Here is a 21,514-nt window from a genome sequence, read left to right as displayed (position 1 = left end):
AGGTGATAAAACGGTGTCTGTGGTATACTATTCCAGTGTGGGCACACATGATTGAATACTTCTCCACACAAAAATACCCATCAACTCAGAAAACTAGGTTAAAATTTTTCTTCCACATGCTTTCCCCCTCAATTTGAAGGGGCTCTTTTTATATAAAAGAACACTCCACCATGCGAGCCCTCACCGCAGACTTAAACAGATTTACCACATCAGTGAGAACTAGGCCTCCGTTTCAGTAAGGGATAACGTCTAATTATGTTAGAATTAGTTTTGTTAAAACTAAACAAAAGAAGCAAAACCCAAGTGGACAATAATTTTATACTGGAAAGCAAAGCATCAAGAAGCGGAGTCATGCATCTACTAGGTCTCCACTAATGTAAAAGAAAAACTTTAAAGTCCAGAAACATTTTTTTAGGTGTCTTTAGAGAAAACACCCACAGTATTTCCCACTGGAACGATTAATAGAAACAGCGATACAAATAACCAAAACCAAGCCAGAAAGATTCACTTGAACATAATTGCAGTGATATTACAAAATTGTAAGAGCTGAAGTTCCACGACAATATTAAGTATAAAATTACATGCCAATGGTGCATCCAGATGTTGCTCTCAGCAGTACTGGCAACACTGAATCAGATTTATAACAGGTATTTCCTACTGCAGATATGTATCATTAATACATACATAATATTCAGAGCTGCAGTGCCACCATTGCTTTGATGAAACAGCAAAACCATTCACAATGACACCAGTAACAATTGGCACACAAGTTGGCACCCTCAGCACGTGATCTGCAGGTAAGGAGTGCTCCAGCTCAGCACTCCATGTACAACATTGTTTAGAAATGCTCCAGAATAAACATCCATAAGAAAGTCTCTCTACCATTGCCAACTAAGAAACCAACCTTTCCCACTCCCCCACAAATTACTAACTACCTCATTTCCACACAGATCAGGAGGAAGCTGTGGACAGAATGGGGGTATGTCTTCTGGACTCCCATCTTCAGATTCCCACATTGTGCCTTCGTGCAGAAATGAACCAGCAGAAGACAATAAGCACATCCACTAAAAAAGAACCTTTACTACACCTAGCAAATAAGGCAAGTTTGCTCTTAATGCTGTGGAATAGACAATACTGGAATAGACAATACTGGAAAGACTATACATTTCAGTGTGAGATCCAGCACTGGTAAGGAAGTAATGTTATGTAAATGAGGAAGCAGTGTTGTCATACCTTAAAATTCTTACACATCCACCTTGGTAAGTTAACATCCATTTTTTGCTAGAGGGCTGTTTAGAAATGGTGTAACATGAGGAGATAACTAAAATAATAGTTATTTCTGTCATGTGCAATCTTAGAAGCTTTCAAGACTGAAAGATGTTAGCTTTTACTGTAAACATGCACCGAAGATTTAAGATGCAATATAGCTTGGCGGCTGAATACCCTTGCTTTCAAGTCTTTGAAACATGTTGAATATACTGTTTGTATGCCAAGGGTAGACAACTTGTTTCATACAGGTGGCCATATTGGAAATATACAATTTCAGCATATTCCAGGTGCAAGTAATGAACATCATTTTCATGAACATGATAGGTCACCTTTATTGTTAGCTACTCACCTGGGGAATTTCTATTCCCTTCAGTCAAGTAGCCTGATAGGAACATAGGAAGCTGCCTTATACTGAGTCAAACCCTTGGTCCATCTAGCCCAGTATTGTCGACACTGACCAGCAGCGGCTTTCCAGGGTTTCAGGCAGGACTCTTTCCTCGCCCTACCTGAAGAAGCCAGGGGTCAAACCTGGGACCTTCTGCATGCAAAGCATGTGCTCAATCACACTGAGCTACAGCCCCTCCCCTCTATGATATACATAGACTAGAAAGGAGATTAAGTAATAGCAGTCAGAAGTGGGCAGAGTCAAAGCAGGAATGTTTCAAGATGTCTTTGGTACATAATCAGGACTCCAAAATTGTTGACTGAGGCTGTAATCCCAGCATTATTTAGCAACACACTACAGCATACTAATGCCAATCACTCTTGAGATAAAAACTGCACTGAATTTTGAACTCCACCTATCTCTGCACATTGAAGATAAATACTACACCATTAATTCTAGAGGAATTCATCGGGTAATCTGTGTAACACTGTATGTGCAGTAAGTGATTAATCTAATCACCGACAAATCTGTAGGCACCCCAGTATGCACAGAGTTCCCAATTAGAGATGTGAAGGCCCGGAAAAGGAATGGAAAATTCAGGAAAAAAATGGGGTTTTTCTATTTTTTTCTGAGCACCGTTTTTGTCGTCCCCCCCCCGCAAAAAAAAACTGGAAAAATTGAATAGCTTTGGATTATGAAATATTTTCTTTTAGAATTTAAGACAATGTAAATCCCCACAACGTGATTTCTAAAAGCTATGTAATAAGAGCACTTTTATAGAAAAACTAGAGATGACATTTATGCTGTTTCCCAACATGTGAGTAGCATCACCATTGAGGATGCTTGACAGTAAATGTGCATTCATGACAGCTTGGGTTTTGTTCTATAGACTCCTGTGTTTCTGATGCTTTGGGAGTCATTTAATGTAGTTCTAATCTATTCAGACAATAATTACAAATTTACTGAGTTTACTTTTAAAAGTTTTAAAGTATAATGATAATTTCATGAGCAAACTACGTCATACATAAAATAAGTTTAGGAACAGAAAGGCTGCTTTATGTTCCTAAGACAGCCCTCCCCAACCTGGTGCCCTCCGGGTGTTTTGGACTACAGTGCCCAGCATTCTTGACCATTGGCCATGTTGCCTGAGGCTGATGGAAGCTGAAGTCCAAAATATCTGGAGGGCATCAGGTCGAGGAAGGCTGTCTTAAAGCAACAAGGTGACTTTAGATCTGTAAAGAGCACTAAAAAAATAAGTACTGCTTATTTTTCCACTTTTACAAAATTCCCCATTTTTTTCCATGGCCTCAAAATTTCCAGAAATTTTACATCTCTGTTCCCAATTCACTTCAATGCTACAGCAGCTCTGTAGAAGCAACGGGTATGAATGCATGGATTTATCATTGCCACTGCAGTGAATTACAAAGCTCTTCCCTGGACAGGAGCTCCCTCATCTGTGTTAACTGAACTCCCTCCCATGCAAACAGTCTCAGTATTAAAATGAGCTGATGTCAAATACATGCCAGGGTGTTGTTGTGTGTGTGTGTTTTAAAAAAGAGATTACCCCCCTTCGTTGTCTCCAAAATGTGAGGCTTCTCCCTACTCCCATCCCACAAACATACACTGAGGGCACAATCTTAAGCATGTTTAGAAAAAAAAAGTCCTAGAACTATCAGCATTCCCCCACCAGCATGGCTGGCAAGCGAATGCTGGGAGCTGTATGACTTTTTTCTGTCTAAACATACATAGGATTTTGCCCTGAAGGTTTAAGGTGTAATATACCTTGAGACTGAATTAATTCCTACATAGTAGTGTGTGTGACTCTAACCTATTAACCTAACCTAGAAACTACTTGGAGGAGCATAATTAGCACCAAAAAACATCTCATAGAGTTGAGAATACAAATTTACCAATGTATAGTAAACCTTGTGAGATTAATACCATCCAGCATGGTATCATGTACACATTTTGCCTAATATTATATAGAAGCCTCTAGTATCTTTGTCCATAATTTCCCTGTTGTGAGTATACCTGAAATAGATTTTCAGTATTTAAAAAGACCATATGTAAACACAGCCTTTCATGAAATAATTTTCAGTTTCCAGATGTTCTTATGAGCATTCTTCACTTCCAGTCCTTATACACTCTTGGTGCAAACTTGTGTTTACAGGCAGCAGGTCACATCAATACCTATAAAATGCAGATGAATATATATATACAGTCAGGGCCAAAAATATTGGAACAAGGATAACTGTTTTGGCAGTTGGCCTCTGTACACCACCACACTGAAGTTGAAAAGAAACACGCCCAGATGGGAGCGAAGTCAGGACTTTCAGCTGTAATTCAAGGGGTTTGGCAAAAGTGGGGCACTAACCATTCAGGAAGTACAGCCAGTGGCACGCGTGTGCACACACACACCCATCATTGGTGGCTCATAAGTAATGGAACAATGGTTGACAAGCAGCTGCATGGCCAGGTGTGGCCTGTTTCCTGGGTACCCCATGACCAATCAAGCAGATAAAAGGCCTGGAGGTGGTTCTGAGTGTTACATTTGCATTTGGTAGCTAGCAAAAACAGTGGGAGTGGCCAACACAACAGTTTGGAACATCCTGAAAAAGAAGGAATTAACTGGCAAGCTCAGCAACAGCAAAAGGCCTGGCAGACCACGGAAGATAACTCAAGTGGATGACCGCAGAATTCTGCTCATGGTGAAGAGGAACCCTTTCACAACATCTAGCCAGGTCAAGAACGCTGTTGAGGAGGTAGGCATGTCATTGTCAACATACAGTCAAGAGACGGCTTTATGAATGTAAATACAGAAGCTTCACAACAAGGTGCAAACCACTGGTAATGCTCAAGAACAGAAAGGCCAGATTAGCCTTTGCCAGCAAACACCTAAAAAAGCCTGCCCAGTTCTGGAATAAGATTCTTTGGACTGATGAAACCAAGATTAACTTGTACCAGAACGATGGGAAGAGTATGGAGAAGGAAAGGAACAGCTCATGATCCAAAGCATACCACATCATCTGTCAAACATGGCGGAGGCAGTGTTATGGCATGGGCATGTATGGCTGCCAATGGAACCAGCTCACTGGTGTTCATTGATGACCTGACTGCTGATAAAAGCAGCAGGACGAATTCTGAAGTGTATAGGGCTATACTTTCTGCTCAGATTCAGCCGCATGCTGCCAAACTGATAGGGCGCCGCTTCATATTGCAGATGGATAATGACCCCAAACATACAGCAAAAGCTACCCAAGAGTTTCTCAAGGCAAAGAAGTGGGGTGTTCTTCAATGGCCAAGTCAGTCACCTGATCTCAACCCAATAGAGCATGCTTTTCACTTACTGAAGACAAGACTGAAGGCAGAAAGACCCACAAACAAGCAGCAGCTGAAGGCAGCTGTAGTAAAGGCCTGGCAAAGCATCTTGAGGGAGGAAACTCAGCATTTGGTCATTTCCTTGGGTTCCAGACTTCAGGCAGTCATTGACTGCAAAGGATTTTCTTCCAGGTATTAAAGGCGATCCTTAAGTTTGAAATGATGTTGGTTTGTTCCATTACTTATCAGCCACCAACGATGGGGTATGTGTATGCCACTGGCTGTCCTTCTTGAATGGTTGGTGCCCCACTTTCGTAATACCCCTTGAATTACAGCTGAAAGTCCTGACTTCGCTTCCATCTGGGTGTGTTTCCTTTCAGCTTCAATGTGGTGGTGTACAGATGCCAACTGCCAAAACAGTTATCCTTGTTCCAATATTTCTGGCCCTGACGGGGTGTGTGTGTGTGTATATATATGTGTGTGTGTGTGCGCGCGCGCGTGTGTGTATGTGTATATATATATATATATATATTTAATTTCCAAGTCACCTTTTTGACCAAAAAAGTCCCCCCAAGCCAACTGTAAACTGTAAAACAATTTAGGGCACAGTCCTATGCATGTTAATGTGACCCACTGCTTTTACATTTTAGGGGAAGTAATGTTTGTGAAACCACTCCTACTCCCAGATAAAGCTAGAGAGGTTTTTTGCAGATGTTCCTGGATCTTTGGTTTTGTGCCTCACACAGTATGTTACCTCCTTGATTGACAGTGCCTTGATTTCATGCAATAAATATTTACTGGCAGCTTTGGATGGTTAGCACATGTTTTGCTCATAATATTTTGTGCAGTCATATCTCACTTAATATATATTGTTTGGGTGCTGACTGGTTTTAAACTTATTTAATGAGGAGAATGTTTAGACTGGATAAACTTATCTCAAATAATAGTATTTCTTTTCAAGAGTTACACTATTTTCTCAGTTACTCTATCTACTTCCCTAAACTTTCTTTGTTTCAATTTCATGTTCCTGGTTATCATGTTGTTCTGTTCAAGGTTTATGAAAAAAAATTGTTTATTGAAGTCTTATTCTTTGGAGTAACGATGCCAGGCAAGAATACTACTGTTAATACTCAATGGCTCTGGCTGTGCGGTAGTACCAAAGGGCCAGGGAGTGAGAAATTTATCAGAATCACAGAATTAAAACACAAAGATCTGACTAACTAAAACTGGTGTCTCAAGACATTTCTGGTTTCTTGGTTAATGAGAATTCAGTCTTCCTCCATACACGTGTAAAGCCACATTGCCATTCACTGGGACACTAAAGTAGAAGAAATAATCTGTTAAAAATAAATCTATTACATACATTTAACTTATTCAGTTAATTTATTTAGAGTTCAGATATGAGGTTTTACTTTCCCTCCTGAAAGAACAGGATACGTGATTTATAAACACGAATGACTTAAATTTCAAGTCGTTTAAGTCCAGTTGCTGGATGGCACTTGATGTCGATCTTACAAGTCAGAGATGCAACAAAGGTCTTGAGAACAGACTCTGCTTGCTGATGTCTTGCATAGTTTAACTATGTTAAACTAACCTAAAACGTTGCTTCAAGTTTCCTTTGAAGAAACTGCAAGAATAACTATATCACACAATATCCTAACACTGATAATGGATGGCTGCTTTCTGTGGATAAACCAGGGCACCTGATGATAATCTGTTCTTCCTTGTTCCAACCCCCGAACGTCCTTTGGCTATAGTACGCTATTTATGAACCTGAACTTGCTGGGAGGGTAGCCAAGACCTAGTAGCCAAGGGCTGGCTGGAGTGGTAGTAGCCAATGGCTAGTGCAATTGACCATGTCCCTCAAATCAACATAAGCACTCAGCAGCTTACTGATCACCACTGTGCCTGTGCTAGGAGCTAGTGGCCTGCTGTCAAGCCACCTTCCAGTTCAAGCAAGTGCCCTTGTGCCTTTGCAAGCCTGTTCAGCCCAAGTACTTCCCAGGCTAAATGGCCTGGCAGTGTTAGTGACAACCTTTGGATTTTGATGCAAGCTGATGCAAAGTTTGCAAGGAAACTTACAGAGGCATTTGGAGAAGGGGGATGAGCAAAGGGAGGGAAGGAAGGGTTGTTAACTCCCCCTTTTCTGTCTTCTCTACCTACTGTGACTTATCATGGATCCACCAGAGGGGCAAACTACCACAAGTCAGAATTTCCTGGCTTGAATGGATTTGGTACAGTAGCAGGGGCTACTAGATCCTCTAGAAGGACATGCTGGCAGAGACCCTTCTGGGAAGTGAGTGACAAGGGCAGAGGGAGGGTTGAAGCATCTCCTCCATAGGCTGCTCTGACCATCCCCTCCAGCCACTGGAAATTATCATAAGTTGCCACTTATATTGGTGGCATCATAATAAATAGAAATAATTAATTGCTGGTTCTTTCCCATGTGGGACAATTTCTCCTTTATACAATACCGTGAAAGAATTTCCATAGTTGTACTACTTCTTCTTTACCTGCTTTGTGAGTGAAGGGTAGAAGGTAGTTTTAAAGTAATGACATCATTTATTTTACAACAGCTAAACCTGTCTGTTGTGCTTATTTAGTTTCAAGGCACCCAAAGTGTTCACCTAAGTTCTTCCAACTTACTAGTTTACATTTTTAAGACCTGAAAACATCCCCAAACATTAATGCTAGTTTTGGAGGGCAAGCACCAACCAGTATTTGCCAATTTAGGCAGCTTAGGAGTGCTAATCAGGCCAGTAAAAAAGAAATGCTGAAAAGAGGAGCATAGTATGTGATGCCTGCAGCCTGTTCAAAATCCTCCAAAACAAGGTTTAGATAATTATTTGAACTAACCTGTAGTCAGATAGGATGATAGCAGGCAAGTTGGTGGAGAATGTTTGAGAACGTATTTCCAATGCATTTCTTGGCATAATTATTGTAATTATGTATACGTACCACATACAAAGACACTATAATATAGTGACTATACCCATTAAATTATAGCTACCAATATTAGCAATCTAATATCATGCTCTAGTTGTTGCCAAGTGTTGCTAACTTAAACAAAAATCAGTTAGGGTGCAATCCTATAGAGATTAATCGTCAGCCTCTGAATTTGGAGGCTGCCGGACTATGCAATGCATGGCAGCTGAAGCACAGAGGCGATCCTCACCTCTGTGCTCCAGCTGCCCTGCATTTTTGGCTAGAGAGGCTATTTCACCTGTCTAACCAGGGAGCCCCGGAGCAGGAGGGAGGAGGCCTCATGGTGTGTAAGAAGGTGTGTAACGCGGCTTCCGCAGTCTGTTCCCCAGGATCACCCCTTTTTCACTGCTTCCACACTCCATTTCTGAGTGCAGCGACGTAGGCGGCACAGAGAGAACCGTGTCAGCTACAATGGGAAGGGGGTGGGGAAAAATCCTATGCCCCTCCAGACAGCATCTAGTGGCCATAGGATAGCTCCCTTAGTATTATGCTTTTTACAGTCTTTGTGTACTGTAGCATGGCTGAAATTTGCAAAATAAAGCATTACCTCTGTTGTTTAATTATATTGTTAATATATAGACCACCTCCCATTTGAACCTTATTTGAGGAAAAATGGTTTTTGAAGTGTTTTGATTTTACCACTTAGTGGTCCTTAGTAAAAGAAAATATAGTACAGCTTCATTGGGCAAGACTCTTTTGAAGATGCAAAACGTATTCAATATGGTAGACATACAGCACATAGGTATGTAGCATATGTACCACATGCAGCATATGGCAGCAGGTTGTACAGCACTGTCTTTGAACTGAAAAAAAACTTCCGTTTCCTCCCTCTCATAAGGAAAAAACAAAAATAATTACTGCAGTTGACTGCAGAAAAAGTGACTCATTCATGTATTGTCACTACATCTGGAACATCCAAGAAGAAAATTCTCTTAAGTGCCTGTGAGGGTGTATGCAAATATGAGGACAACACAAGAGCTGTGAATGCATATGATAGTGTACGTGGGCAAGCGTGGTAGGATTAGCAGGACTGAGAATAGGTGATAAACTGTTAATTCTAATGCAATAAAGTGCCACGTATTACAGTGCAACAAGCAAGGTCCACAGGATACAGGGGTGAATAAATAGCAGATGTACTGCACTCACCAAATAGAAAATTCTCACGGTTACTGGTTATAAGTCTGGCAGACATGCATGCATGCCAAGTCTATATTTCAGGTGTTTTCAAAGTATACATTATTTTATGCAAGGAATGTAAAGAAGACAGTTTATTGGGGAATTCCCTCTGGGTTTTGTGGAAACATCTAGGAATGGGGGGGGGCATGTCACAGCATAGTGAAATAAGGTATCTGTGTCTGAAAGAAAAGACAAGCAGTGGAGGAAGGCGTAAACAGATGTTATAGTGGGAGGCAGAGGTTGAAAAGGTGCTGGAAGGGAAGACATCTACACTGTTTGGAGGCTAAGCCCAAAAAAGGGTCTTGGGCTGTCATAAGGGTTGGCACTTGAGGGAAATTGGACTTTGTTTTTTGCAGCAAGAGACTGGAAAAGGAGGCTTGTGTGTGGAGGGAAAGCTCAAAGGGAAAGCAGAACAGAAGAGAGGAAAGCGGAGTGGCTTTGTGTTGTGAAGGGAGTGTAGGTTGCGGCGATGCACAAAACGCACCCCAATCAATGTGTATGGCAGGGAGCGCAAGATGGTGAGAGAGGGGTCCAATATGCTGGTGGTTATAGAGGGAGTTGGAGAGATTTTGCCCAGAAAAGGAGGTGCTGTGTTCTCGTGTTTGCGGGCAAGGGATGCTGTAAGGTCCTCTGTACGGATCACATGCGGGGCGGCTTTGGAAGGAGGGGGTGGAAAGGAGGGGACGTACACATCGTCTGAGGGACTCTGCGCTCAACAGGGGGTTATGACTAGAAGGGAGAAGGCAAGGGCTGGGGTACCCAGAGAGCTCCTTCTGAGGGAGAGCTACAAGGGGGGGAGGAAGGGGAGCACTGAAAAGGGGGCGCACTGACGTGGCTGGCCCTATAGCAAAAGGGCGAGGGGGGGGACCGAATAAGGGGGTTGGAGAAGGGGAAGCAGAAACTAGCAGCAGCAGTACTGAAGGGTGGAGGGGGACGGTGACAACGCGGGGGGTGTGGAAAGAAAGAGGGAAGCGAGAAAGGGAGAGGCGGTTGGGAGAAGGAGGGAGGAGGGACGCGAGTGCGGTACCTGAATCCGCTTCCTGTGTCTCCTCCGCTCCGCCATGTTGTCCCCGTCTGGTCTCCCGGTGACGTGGGGCTGAGCCGGGGAGGGGGCGCTGGGAGAAGCAGAGAGGGGGTGGGGGAGGGGCAGCAACCTCGCGAGAGGCCGCGCGAGCCATTATGTAACTCAAGAGCGGGAGGGGGGAAGAGAGCGGGGCGCGGCGCGGCGCGGCGCGGCGCGGCGCCCCCCCCCCTCGCTGGTTTCCCGCCCTCCGTTTCTCTCTCAGACCGAGACGGTGGTTGAGAGGAAGCGAGGAGTCGCAGTGAAGAGGCTGAGGAGAGCGCCGAAAGTAATGATGAGGCAGAAGGCCGACGTGGTCTCTCCTGCTCATGCTTGTTTCGGGTCGTGTGGATAAGTGGCAAGCTTGAAGTTGAGAACTAATAGGAAAGAGCACCTCTGAGCATGAGCTGAGAGTTATTTTCCAGTCCCCGCTGGGTAATCGTAGCCTTTCACACCAGATTTAGGGGGCAACCCTATGCGTCTTTAGACAGAAAGAAAAAGTCCTACAACTCCCATCATGCCCCAGCTAGCCATGCTGGCTGGAGGATGCTGGGAGTTGTAGGACGTTTTTTTCTGTTTAAACACGCATAGGATTGCGCCCTATTTTTTTCTTTTTTTTTTTTTAAGAAACTAGCTCAGTTGAAAGGGAAAAATGATAGGTATAACTGCAGATTGGGGAAATAAGCTTCCCCAATCTGGTGCCCTCCAGATGTTTTGAACTACAGCTCCTAGCATTCCTGACCATGCTGGCTGAGGCTGATGGGAGCTGAAGTCTAAAACATCTGGAGGACACCAGGTTGGGGAAGGCTGGTGTAACTGGACTTAAAAGTACCTTGGAGTCGTTTTAAATTATGACCCCTTTTTGGTCGTATAGTAAATGACCATAGGAGCTGCTACAGGTTGAATGTGATCCTTGGAAGCAATAAGTAAATATGTGAAAAACACAAAAGTCAAGCTAGGATGGGGACTGGGAGTTAAATCTTTTTTTGGAGGGGGAAAGGTAATTGAGAGACGTGGGGAGCATAAGGGGCTACTTGTTATGTGTAATGACTAATGATTAAAGATTACTTTTTGTATTATACAATCCGTTGTGGAAGGCAATTACTTGTATGAAGTGGTATGAAACCTGTGTGTAGATTATTATTGCATGTGACTGTAAGGCACAGGTCTTTTCCCACTTCATGCAATTTAGGGAGCAATCTTATGGATGCTAGTCAGTGGCTAGATGGCAATAGGATACATAAGTTTCCGGGAACCAACCTTGGAGCCCGTGCTCAGAGGTAGGTTCCCCAAGAACTGACCTTCCCCCTGCTCCCACGCTGCCCCGCAGGCAGTTCGGAAGAGGAGTGCGGAGCAGCGAAAACAGGGCGTTCCAAGGCAGGGAAGGAGGAAATACCAGTACAACACATCCAATGTATCATCTGGCAGCTGCTTCCCCCACCCCGCCTTCCCACAGCTAAATAGCCAAAATCAGCTGTCTAGCCGCAAATGCAGGGCAGCTGAAGTGCAGAGGGGATGATCCCCTCCGTGCTTCTCCTGCCCTGTGTTGGATAGGCGGCTGCCTATCCAGGTAGGATTGCTCCTTTTCTTGAGTACATGGCGAGTACATGCACCAGAAAGCCCCTATATTTGTCATGTGACGTGTGGAAGCAGGTGTTGCTTGATACACAAAAGGCAGTTGTGTTGATTTTTTTTAGTGCTATAGCTTAAAATTGTGCTCTGTGGTGGTCATGTTATGCTTGAAGTAACATGAGGGTGTCTTCTACCACATGTACTGCATGTGTGAAGGAACACTGCTTGCCTGTGACTCCTTGCTTATGCATGTACCAAGAAATAGATGTGTGTAACTGCTTCAAATATATGATTGCGGCTTATGCAGTCCTATGCATGTTTAGAGAGAAAAAAGCTGTACAACTTCCAGCATTTCCCAGCCAGCCATGCTAGCTGGGAAATCCTGGGAATTGTAGAAATTCTTTCTGTCTAAACGTGCATAGGATTGTGCCCTGGGGGACATAGGATAGCTTGGTTTTTGGGATCCGAGGTCAGAATCAGGGCTCCGGCTTCAGAACCCAGAAACCGTGCTCCCCATTCAATCCCCCTCATAGCCGGTGCAGTTCTCTCCATGCTGGCTACGTCTCTGTGCTTGGAAATGGAGCATGGAGACAGCAAAAAGGGGGTGGTACGGGGGAGAGGAGGAGCCTGTGGAAGCTGTGTTACACAGCTTCCTATGCTTGTCCTGGCCTCTTTCCTTCCCCCTCCCCAAAGCTGTGTCTAGGGAATCTCCCGTGTAGGGAAAATGCAGGGTGGCCAGAGCACGGAGGCAAGGATTGCAACTTCAGAGGCTGCTGATTATCAAGATAGGATTGCGTCCTTACTTGCTTAATCTCCTGGGCCTGAGGAATAGGGCAACTAGCTTCTGTTACAAAAGTAGAGTCTACTTTACTTTTGCAGGCTGCCTTTTCCCACCACAGAGGGTAGAATCTAGCAAACCTCCTGAAAATTGGAGATTAATGCTAAACAACTGCAAAAGAACCCAAACCAACTTCAGGGGAACACCTCCAAAAAATTATTTAAGATGGCTACCACTTTAATGTAGCTTAGCATCAAACTTTGTCAACTATATCAAAACCTGTCATGTATTGACAAAATACATTTATTACTTTTCCTTTTAAATAATGCTAGCTTTCCTGTGGCACAAAGAATGTATATACTTTGGTTAACTTCCAAGACATAACAGAAATGTGCTAAAGCAGATAGAAAGATTTTTAAAGATATAATTTTAGTCATGGTGCATAGCAAATATTTCTTAAAACATGTTTATTATTCCTTGGAGAAAATGGAAGTGTGTGATCTATAGATTCTTTGAAGCCAACTTGGCAGTAACTCTTCATAAAAAAGCCATGCTGGGATTTAAATGTTCATACCAAGAATATAGAGAAGCATTGTGACATCACATGCCCATTGGTGTTGCCTGCTGTACTACAATGTAGATGTCCTCAATCATGATGGAAATAGAAATAATAGAAGACCCCAGATAGCTAGTATTAGTACTTGTAGCCATAATTCTCAAGAACCAGAGTTCACAGTCATGAGTGCTGTCTGTTTTGTGACAAACTTAGATGGGTTTAAGAAAGAAAGAAAGAAAGAAAGGAAGAAAGGCTTCACATTTTTTTCTGTTCGGTCTGTGGACGTCTAAGAATCAATTCTTGATATCTGTAATACACATGCAGATAGCTGGGCTGAGAAGAACAGGTTTAGGAATTTATTTGATCTTCATGCAGCTGATGCCATACACAGCCTTTCCCAACCTGGTACCCTCCTTATGTTTTGGAGTGCAACTCCTGGCATTCCTGATCATTGGTCATACTGGCTGGTGTTGATGGGAGTTGGAAGTCTAGTCTGGAGGGGACCAGACTGGGGAAGGCTGCCACATACCATCAAACATCTAGTATCAGCCTTAGAACGGAGAGGCAAGTTCCTCAATCAAATAGCGGAAGTTGTTGTGTAAATCCTCGAATACTGGTGTAAATTTCACTGGAAAGCCCTACTGGAACTTGTAAAAAAACCCCTGTATTCTGAAACACACTGTGTAATAAGATTCTTAATAGTTTATATAGGGCTACTATGAATGCAAAACATATATACATTTCTGCATAAGAAAGTCATATGGGCCCTACTCCAGATTTTAAAATCAGTTTTTAGTAGAAATGCAGTATGACATGCCATACAAAGTTTTAGAAAGAAGAAATACAAAGGTTTTGCTATAGCGGTTTGATATTTGCATCAAAATGCTGTGATTTACAATAATATTTCCTGGTTTTCCAAAACAATAATCTGTCATTGTGTTAACCAGGGAAATGTTGATGTTAAGTTATTGATCATAGTTTTTAAAAAAATCAAAATTATTTTTCTCTGTTAAATTGTAAGCTTGGAGAGTCATAAAAGCAAGTTTTCTAGGCAAATAGAATATACAATGCTGCATTCTAAGTGCACTTTATCACTAGTTGTGCCCTAGTAAGAATTAATAGTCACCATCTTCACCGGACATATCAATCCCTAGTCCCTCTGACATGCTTATATATTCTGCCTCACTGTTCACCCCACTCACAGATCTTGATATATGGTAGGCATGCATCTAGACAGCTATATCTTCCAGAGCCACAGTCCTTCTTGCATGAGTATTTGAGCAGGACAAGTTGTGGTACCATGGACTCAAGACACCATGCTGGTGCATAACTTTGTTATGAAGTACATGGCAGGGCCTTTTAGTACATCCCACAAGTGGGGGTGGGCAAAGAGCGGGGTGACTGGGTTTGTTGTATGGCCCAGAACGTTGGGGTCTCACTTTGCAAGAGTGGTGGTGGCCTTTTCTGAACTCCTGTGAATTAGTGGATGCCCAGAACCTATTGTGGGGTGCACACTTCCAGTTCCAACAGAAAGGTTTGGGGACGTTTCCTGTCTGTAATGTTTATTTAATTTGATTACAGCACAAGTAAACCTCAAAAAAGTCAAAATTAAAAAAAGCCAACCCCATACATTTTTTTCTATAAAGAATCCACACAACACATTCTTGCAGTAAAAACAATTTTATCATTCTAGACACACAGAACCACTAAATATGGACATAACAGCCTGTACTAAAAAGGCCAGTAAACAAAAAGCAGGGTACTGAACACAAAATGCTGTCAAAGCTGAAGCTTTTATAGAAGTTGCAGCGATTGGGGAAAAATTATGATCAGATTTCTATCCTTGATCTGGTACAGAAGATGAAAGGAGTAGTGTACAGTATATATGAGGACGTTCAAAGAGCATTTTGGGCCAACATAATTCTGTCCAATATTGATAGCAAGTCTTACGGAATAGAGCTGCATTGATATTGGAAGGCAAGCTACAAGTGTCCTGGATGACAAGCACCCAGATGATGAGAAAGTGTCTCATTGTGTCAACTGTACGCTTCATTAAAAATGGCATCAGTACACCCATGTTTAAAGCTGTGTCTCCATTTCCTTAAAACCTCAGACTTTCAGAAGTGTTATTCCAGATTAATTGCAAGTCTTTTTGATTAAAATACTGACGAATAAAGAAGCAGATGTGGAAACAGCAGCAGTGGGCCAGATAGCTAGACCCCAAGTTACTAAGTAACTTGGCTATTTGTGTTGTAAAAGCACAAGCCAGGAATGCTGGGATATTTCTATATCATTTTGCTGACCATGAGTCTCCATTTGGGGCTATGGGGGACAACTGCAGTATATAACATTATTGGAACAGGTATAACCAAAAGTATAGAAGTAAGCCATTTCCTCATAAATAAGCCATAAGGGAATACCTAGCATTGTTTGCTTATGTTTGAATACAGCTTAGGAGTATATGAATGCTTGAGGCAAGTGGTTGTAGCCCAAGCAAACCATAGTATATGTTCATGTCACTAAATAAACCCAGAACCTACCAAGGCAGCCCCCAGAGTATGTATGGTTGTTCTGCAGGTAGCAATGAAGGAGGGGAGGGGGAGAACATCCAAAACATTTGAGCATTTAATTTTGAGGAAGGTAAATTTTCATTTCCAGTTTCAGAGCTATGTTCTCAGATTTTCACTAAACCTCACATTGGGTTGTGCATGTACTTCAGTAAGGGTGCAATCCTGTCTAGTTAGGTGGCCGCCTCCAAACGTGGAGGCGACCGCCTATCCAAAGCAGGGCAAGAGATGCATGGAGGGGATCGTTCCCTCCGTGCTCCTCCTGCCATGCATTTTCTGCTAGAAAATATCCTATGGCCGTCTAGCCACTGTTTAGCGGCCATAGGATTGCTCCCTAAATATGGATCTGGGAGAAGGCTTTCTAAAGATATGGAGGTGCTCCCCCACCCCAAGTTTGTAGAAATATGTTTGGTTTTTTTTTAAGGATTTTAATTTTTTTTAAATTGCCATCTTGGGACATTATTGTGGAATGCAAAGCTGCAAAAAGATTATTTTCAGTCCTCAAAAGTTGAATTAATTTTTTAAAAACTTCTCTTTGAAGAAGTGAAGCAATATTGCTATAATATTAATTGTGTATGGGGATGATAGGGTAGGGTAGTTCCTCTCAAGTTTTTTAAATCACAAATTGAGATAAGTTCTCATTCTACAGTACAACATCAATAGAATTTCTTATTTAAATTATTGTGCCTAGCCACTGCAGTTCTTTCACAGGAATAATGACTTCCTGAAGATGTACTACTCCTAGACAGGAAGGATTATAAAGCGGTAGGAAGGATTATAAAGTGGTAAAAATTGCTGGTCTATAACTGAAGCAACATTTTGCGGAAGTGGTTAGAAGAACTTACTCAAGTAACTAACGACAACTCAACAGCCTTCGTGAAAGATCTGTTTAGGCTAGGTTGTGAAAGTTTAAGTTAAAAAGTATTTGCTCTTGTTCATACCCAAGAGAAGGATAATATTTGGTTTTATTTACTTTGGGGAGGCCATAAAATATTCCACAGTAGATAAAATAAAAATGCATGCCTGTGTCATCCCTAGCTGGTATCATGTATATAAAAGGCAGTTTGTAACTTCTGTCTCTTTATCAGTTTGCAATTTTGGTCTCTATTTGAGTCCACCAGACTAGCTGGTATGGGTAGTGGATAGAAAATCCACATTGCCTTCTTTAATGGTTTTCAGGGCTAGCATAACCTCTAAGAAGCTATTGGCTCCTGCTGCTGTAGAAGTGTTTGCTTTGGATTATGGTGAGATAATTTTGCTGTTGCCCTTGCTGAGACCAGCAAGGAAGAACCAACAATGCAGGTAGCTTGCCCTGGGGTATGTAGTAGATTGTCTGGATCGTAAGTTACCCAAACTCTCTAAGTGAAGGTTGCACTGAAGGGGTGGGTAAAGAAATTGCGGACAAGGCTTGTGGCACCCCTTAAGTGGGCTGCTACAAATCTGATAGTCCTCTGACTAGTGAAGCACAAATGGCACAAGATTTTTAGCCTTGGTATCTTTTTATTTTGATGAAGACCTGACAATCAGCTGTAATTTTGGCGGGTGTGTGTTAATTGCACGCCTGTTCATACAGCCACAAGATGACTTCTGAGATCAGTGTAATACAGTGAATAAGTCTCACCAAGGCTCTGGCATGTGACCAGATCGCAATTTACCATGAACTGAACCTGTTGAAAAGAGGAATGGACTGAGATATGTTGAATCACAGTACTGATACATGTCGGAGTATTTGTGAGACTGACACATTGAGTTGAAAAAGTACATTCCAGCAGCCTGTACAGAGGGAGACGAGAGGCAGCGCAGGGCCATTCCACCAGCTCTGCTGAAGGCCACCTCCATAAAAGTTCCTCTTCCCTCAGCTGTCACCACTACCAGCCATTCCAGCAGGCTGTGCTGAGGGAGACGAGTCCTGCTGAAAGAATATCTTTCCCTCTTCCTTCCCCATTCCTTTTTCCTCAAGTGTTGTGTCTTTTTAGATTTGAAGCCTGCAGGCAGGAACTGTCTTGTTTAATTGATTATATGTAAGCTAGTCTCTGGGAGCCTTTGTGACCGAGAAGCGGCATTTTTATATATCTTAATGTTTTTACTGTTTTTAATGTTCTTTTTTATTGTTGCAAGATTTTATTCTTTTAAATTGTTGTACATCACCTTGATGGCTTTTTAGGAGATAAGATGGCATGAAAATCTTAATAATAAATAAAATTAATAATAAAAATAGTTCAAATGAATAAATACAATAAAATATAGTTACTTAAATAAAAATAGTTATGCAAATTGTCTACAACTGTCAGGTTTGGACTTGGGAAAGCATTTTTTTAAAGCTCACACGGGCTTATATGTTGTGTCAGGTCACCAGATTCAGCCTTTTTGGCTAATTCAAACATGGTGCAAAAGTATTTGCTACACCATCAATGTTATTTAACTCTTGCCTTTTGGGTGGGTGTTTAACTTGAAAACAAAATGTTGCAACTCTTATCCATGGAGGGGTGGTGGTGGTTTGCATAAAGTGCATAAACTTTGGGACACATTTACATAACCATTCCATCTTCTACATTAAGTCTGCATATTCTAGCTGGGCTTGCTATGTATGCATAGTACCCACAGAGGCGCAAAGTAGCCACAGAGTCTCAAAAGCAAAAAAGGTCCATCCCTGCTTCTAGTAATGGGGTTCTAAAGGGAAGGAGAGATGGGCTCTGTGTGTATCTGTAGCACCCAGCACCCAGTGCATGGTATTGACAGTGTGCCTGGTAAAATAAGCAGCTTAGCACTATTTTGAACTCTAGCTAGAGCTCTGGTTTGATACAGAAGGTTATTGCTAATTTCCCAAGGAGTGGAAATTGCAGAATAGATACAAGACTATCTTTTGAGGACTATCTTTAAATGCTATAGCCTTCAAATCTTTTAACTCTTCAAAAGAAAGACAGACAGACAGAAAGAAAGAAAGCTATATGTTGATGTATATGCAACTTCCCTTTCATCCTCCTCATTATCACTCAAGAAAAGCTATATAAAACCAAAGGCTTTCATGAGGCTGTTCCATATAGATCATTGCCCTTTCAAAGGCAAAGAATCCAAAGTATTGTTCTGGTCACTCTTCCCTGAGCTGCACAGCAATCTGGGTAGTTGTTGTAAGATCAATTTCCTTTGAAGGAGAGAGCCCTCGAGACATTTCATATCTTTGCAATACAACTGTTTATTTACAACTGTACAAGCTGAGATAAGGATATAGCAAGCCACAGATGTTCTAGTTTTAAAGGAACTTCCTTGGAGGCCCTCAAGTCCACTGAGCTTAAAATACATGTGCCCAAACTGCTTATTGAGTCTCCTTTCCATAAAATCAGGGCCTGGAGATGTATCCAGTTCCTGAAATAAAGCGTTATGTGGAGCAGGCTAATGATTAAACCTGGTCTACAGGGCCAAAGATATTAAAATGATGCACCACTTAATATAATAGCACATGTCCATAATATAAATAAAATAACAATTGTCACAATAATTTAATAACATTTATAAATCAGTCCCTTGAGTGAGCAAATGCTGCAACAATTGTTTTCAGAAGAACAATAAGTTATTTCAGACAAACGCAGTCGTGTAAATAGCAATAATGACTGTATTATTCAAAAGCATGAAGTCTTTATATATTGGTAACTTTGTTGATAGCTCAAACACTCTGGCTTATGATTCTGGCTTGTTAGGAGAGCAACAAGCCAGAGATCCCAGTTCAGACATAATGGTAAACAAACCACAGACAGAAGATCCCTGGTTTGTTTAGCTGCCCATGCCAGCAAGAGAAGTTAAGCAGGAGTGATTGAGCACACTTCCTTGTTCACATTAAGCCAGATTTCTCAGCATTTCTGGCTTATGGTGATATGTGAATGTGGCCACTGTGATGAGCTTCGCATTGTGATGAGCTGAACATTGGCATTATGCTCATGAAATTTCGTTCCATACTTGCATTGTCTGCAGCACCTTCCCCAACCTGATGCCATCCAGATGTGTTCGGCTATAAATCCCATCATCCAACACATCGAGAGTGCATCAGGTTGGGGAGGGCTAATCTACACAGATGCTGGGCTACATGCAGATGCTTCAGTACAGATGTACATTAAATCTATTTAATTTACCGGTCTACAGTAAAATGCTTAGAACAGATTTTCTACTGTGCTAATCTGTTGAGCAGTCCAGATCTTTAGTTTATAACACAGATACATACTGGAGGGCTTGGTAGTATAACAGCTGAAAGGGCCATAAAGAGTTATTGAGTAGGTACTCCTTGGATTATATTGAGCCAACTCAGTTTAGTGTCCCATTAGCAAAGCCTCTGCGACAGTGATTGGCCTTGGTGAACAAGGTGGTTAATAGTTAAACCCAAAGTCTGTGCTGTAGACTCTCAAATTCTTCCACAAAACCTGTGCACTTTTCACCAGATACTAGGTGTGAAAGTTTGAGGCCTACAAAGGCAAGGTAAAAAGGTCAGGCCTAGACTGGGTTTTTTGTTGGGGGTGGGGTAACCCTGAGAAGAGTAGTTTCATTTCCCCGGTTAAGTTTCTTTTTCCTGAGTTAGGTTTCATTTCTCCAGGGTTGAAATGGTACTTTTGGTTTGGGGGAAGGAGGGGATAAAAAGGGGGGGAGAGAGACAGTGAAGGGGGACAGGAGGACCAGAGCAGGAAGAGAGAGCAGGAAAAAGCAGCCTGAAGTCTAAATGCAGCTAGAGTAGAGTAACTGGTGTTTTTGCAACCTTTATTATCTCTTAATGCCTTTTGTATCACTCAGCTGTATTCTGTAAATATCTTTAGTTATAATTTGCTTGCTCCAATTTACCACTAAATCATTGTGGTTAAACCCTGTGTCTAGAATGTCGATCACTCCGCATCTACAGCCTAAACCCCACATTATTGGAAAGCGGAAGGTACAAGAAGGAAGGTAGGACCCGTAAGGAGGCAAGAGATCCTTAAGGAGTTGCTCAGGCGGTCCAGGTCATAAGGGGAACCCTGACACTAGGCATCCTAAGTCTTTATTAACTGATCTACCAGGCTAGGTTGATAACCTATAAGAATAGATGGTTTAATTAGAATATACTTTTGGAAATAGCATTTCAGTTGGAATAAACAAGCATCACAGGGTAGGGTGAAATGAATCTACTAGATGTTTCAAAGGTAAATGTTATTTCTGATAATGAATTCTTGAGGGAACTACATGCTTACTATGAACAGATTTAATTATTAGGGGTGTATATTTAGAATTACAGAATGTTATATACCAGATATTCTATAATGCTTGTACTGTATTTTCAGTAGATTTTATTGCTGTTTATGACACGAGCAGAACGTAAACTAAAAAATAGTTCTAAAAGATGACAAAACTGTGTAATTAATTGATTGATAATAGGCTGAATCCAACACAGCCTTTCTGCAAATAGAATGAGTCCTCAAAAGGGTTGTGATCCACCCAAAGGATGGATCCACTCCACTCACAGTGCAGGGATGGGGAAGGAGGGGCAGATTTTTACTGACTCTCTCTTCTCTCTGCAGCCTCCCACTTCACTCCAGAGGGTTCCCCAACTCTCTGGTGCAGATTTTGGGAGGGCTTAATGGGCTGCAGGGGAAATCCCCTATTTCATGAGCAGGAGAGTTCCAAGAGTAGAATGATGCTCACAGATTTCTGGATTTAACCTAAGGTTTTTAACCATGGATGCTCTGAATATTGCTTAACTTGAGTTGTGAGTTGCCCACATGTGGCAAGTAGAATGCAGCACAGCCTTTATTATTCTGTTTCTCCCCCTGCCCCCCGCCCCCCGCCCCAATTAGCAACCCAACAAAATACCTAGAGGACCAAGAAGAGATGTATT

At 42.0% G+C, this 21,514-nt stretch overlaps 1 protein-coding gene across 2 annotated transcripts in view; it reads right to left on the bottom strand.

Moving 5' to 3' along the window:
• The window catches only part of SEC62 (SEC62 preprotein translocation factor), a 44,168-nt gene extending 33,953 nt beyond the window's left edge, over positions 1–10,215 (bottom strand). The window contains exon 1 of one of the 2 annotated variants that reach the window (XM_084841533.1): positions 6,194–10,215. Coding sequence is in view for 1 of the 2 variants with exons in the window: in XM_084841532.1 (XP_084697658.1) it covers positions 10,161–10,196 (36 nt within the window). In the remaining variant the exon portion in view is untranslated. The remainder of the gene's footprint in view (positions 1–6,193) is intronic. The other variant, XM_084841532.1, reaches the window with a different exon arrangement.
• Positions 10,216–21,514: the final 11,299 nt, after the last annotated feature.

Source organism: Heloderma suspectum, chromosome 3, assembly GCF_057233095.1.
Source record: "Heloderma suspectum isolate Gila_16-S chromosome 3, 16-S_ref, whole genome shotgun sequence".
Taxonomy (NCBI): domain Eukaryota; kingdom Metazoa; phylum Chordata; class Lepidosauria; order Squamata; family Helodermatidae; genus Heloderma; species Heloderma suspectum.
Note: the sequence above shows the minus strand (reverse complement) of the source record. Positions and strands in the feature narration are given on the sequence as shown.